The following is a 2500-nucleotide window of genomic DNA, read 5'->3' as shown; positions in this document are numbered from 1 at the left end:
TCTCAGTCTCAGGATTTCTGAGTAACTCAAATTGTACAGCTTCACCTTCAACTGATCCAGAGTCAGTGGCTTCATCGCTAAAACACGCACAATCTGCTCCCGGACCACCTGCATCACCTGCACACACACACATTCACCATTTATTTTTATATATACATATTTATATACATATACACACACACCCTCATCGATTGAGACCTTTGCAGGGGTTTGTGAACCTCAGGACTGTCACTGTGAGTCCCACACTCTCAGTAGATCCACCGTTAGAGAACAGATCTGAGGAGATAGGTCAGACAAAGAGCGATCTTAAACACCTCTATGAAATGTACGAAAAAGGTTAAGCATGTCCTGCTCAGATCAGGGCAACCAGTACACGCTCCTGGAGCCAGACCTGGGGATGGAGTCTGCAGCCGAGCGTCTGGTGACCAGGGCACCACCATAACCCTGTCACACTCTGCCTGATGTGGAAAGGAGTAGCCATCTTGTGGTGTCACCACCTGTAAGCTGAAGGATGGGAAACTGCTGGCTTGTGGAATGTCACCTCGCTGGCAAAGAGCCTGAGATAGCATGTGAGATGGAAAGATCTGGACTACATGGTTTTTACATCCACACATGCAGCATGTGCTCCAATATCACACTTCTTCATCAGGATTGGACTCTCTCCTACTTCAAAAGTCCCTCAAGAGGGTGTGGAGATACTCATCAATCCCAGGCTGAGGACCTCACAGCTGGAGTTTTTCCCAAGAGGGTTGCCTCAGTGAGGATTCGAGTCTCAGGAAGGACAAATCTGACTGCTGTTTCTGCGTAAAATCCAAATAGCAGTTCGGAGCAAATTCCTGGAGAAAGTGGAGGAGATGCAGAAGAGGGAACCTCCACTGACTACATAGTGCTCCTGGCGGAATTCAGTGCCGATGCTGGGAGCGATGGACACATGTGGAGCGATGGGGCTTGGAGCTGGAGTCCGTGGCCAGGGATAGAGATATCTGGACTGACCTTCTCAGCCTGTTGCCATAGCAACCCCCCACAAGGAAAAGCAGAAGGAAAATGAATAAATGAATGAATCAGTGTATACACACACACACACACACACACCTTGTTGAAGTCCTCGGTCATGGCTCTCATCTCCTTCCATGTTTTATTAAGCAGCTGGATGCAGACACAGAAAAACTCCTCCCACGCTCGGTCATGAGTGAAGAACATCGGGTGGTAATCATTACAGCCCTCATTTGCTACACACACACACACACACACACACACACAATATTAACTTTTCCATTTACTTTATCTTAGTGTGTGTTTAAAAGTCATTTATGTGTGTGTATTGTGTGTGTATACTGTGTGTGTGCATTGTGTATGTGTATTGTGTGTGTGTATTGCGTGTAGGTATTGCGTGTGTGTATTATGTGTGTGCATTGTGTGTGTATTGCGTGTGTGTTACATACGTAGTTCTCCAACCTGCAGTATTTCACACAACATTCTCGTCAGCTCAATCACACACCGACCGAACGGACACTCGTGTTTATCCTCACGACTGCTGTTCTCCAGAACAATCTGATACACACACACACACACACACAGATATAAAAACACTTACACAGAGTCCCCTCAGAAACTATAGGAACACGAGGCCGGTTCACATGTGTGTGCTCTACACGAAAGACATCTGTGTTTGACATGAAAAGATGGAGATGAGACGAGAGGATTTCAGCTTTTATTTCCTGATATTTACATCTAGACGTGTTTAACACCATAAAACACAGAACCTTTTGTATCAGAACACACAATTTTTAGGTGAGCGAATATCTTCAAGTAAATAACACTTTATATTTGGTTGCGTTTCTTTTTACTCGCAGTAACTGCATCAATCCTGAGACTCACTCACACCAAACTGCTGGTTTCTTATTCTGAGAAGCTTCTCCAGGTTTTTACTGCAGCTTCTTTCAGTAGTTGTTTGTTTCGGGGGGTTTCTCCCTCCAGTCTCCTCTTCAGGAGGTGAAATGTTGATCAGTTGGGTGAAGGTCTGCTGATTGACTTGTTCAATCTAAAACCTTCCACTTTTCCCGCTGATGAAGTTCTGTGTTGAGGTGGAAGTGTGTTTTAGATCGTTGTCTTGCTGCATGATGAAGTTCCTCCTGATTCATTCGGATGTGTTTCTCTGTAAAATGTTCCTGTAAACTTCTGAATTCATTCTGCTGATACCATCATCAATAGTCGTTCCATCATCAATAAAGATTAGTGAGAATGTTCCAGAAGCAGCCATGCAAGCCCAAGCCATGACGCTACCTCCACCATGTTTCACAGATGAGCTTGTAAATGGTAAATACATGGTCTGCACTTATGATAATGATGAATGCCTTTTTTTTGTCATTGCACAGCTGTACAACGAAATAAAAATTTAATATAGAGCCTTTTAACCTTAGCAGTTCTACAAAGCACTTTACACTGTTTCTCAGTGACCCATTCACACACACTCACACATCAATGACAGCAGAAGTTGCCA

General features: G+C 44.3%; 1 protein-coding gene across 5 annotated transcripts in view; it reads right to left on the bottom strand.

Annotated features, from left to right (window-relative positions):
• The window catches only part of elmo2 (engulfment and cell motility 2), an 18183-nt gene that overhangs the window by 6459 nt on the left and 9224 nt on the right, over window positions 1-2500 (bottom strand). For all 5 annotated transcript variants that reach the window (XM_017450103.3, XM_047149613.2, XM_017450105.3 and 2 more), the window contains 3 exons: window positions 1443-1551; window positions 1093-1229; window positions 1-117 (listed from right to left, as the gene is read on the bottom strand). The exon at window positions 1-117 is cut by the window's left edge and continues 47 nt beyond it. In XM_017450103.3, the coding sequence (XP_017305592.1) occupies window positions 1-117; window positions 1093-1229; window positions 1443-1551 (363 nt within the window). The remainder of the gene's footprint in view (window positions 118-1092; window positions 1230-1442; window positions 1552-2500) is intronic.

The sequence above is a fragment of the Ictalurus punctatus genome, chromosome 21 (genome assembly GCF_001660625.3).
Source record: "Ictalurus punctatus breed USDA103 chromosome 21, Coco_2.0, whole genome shotgun sequence".
NCBI lineage: Eukaryota > Metazoa > Chordata > Actinopteri > Siluriformes > Ictaluridae > Ictalurus > Ictalurus punctatus.
Note: the sequence above shows the minus strand (reverse complement) of the source record. Positions and strands in the feature narration are given on the sequence as shown.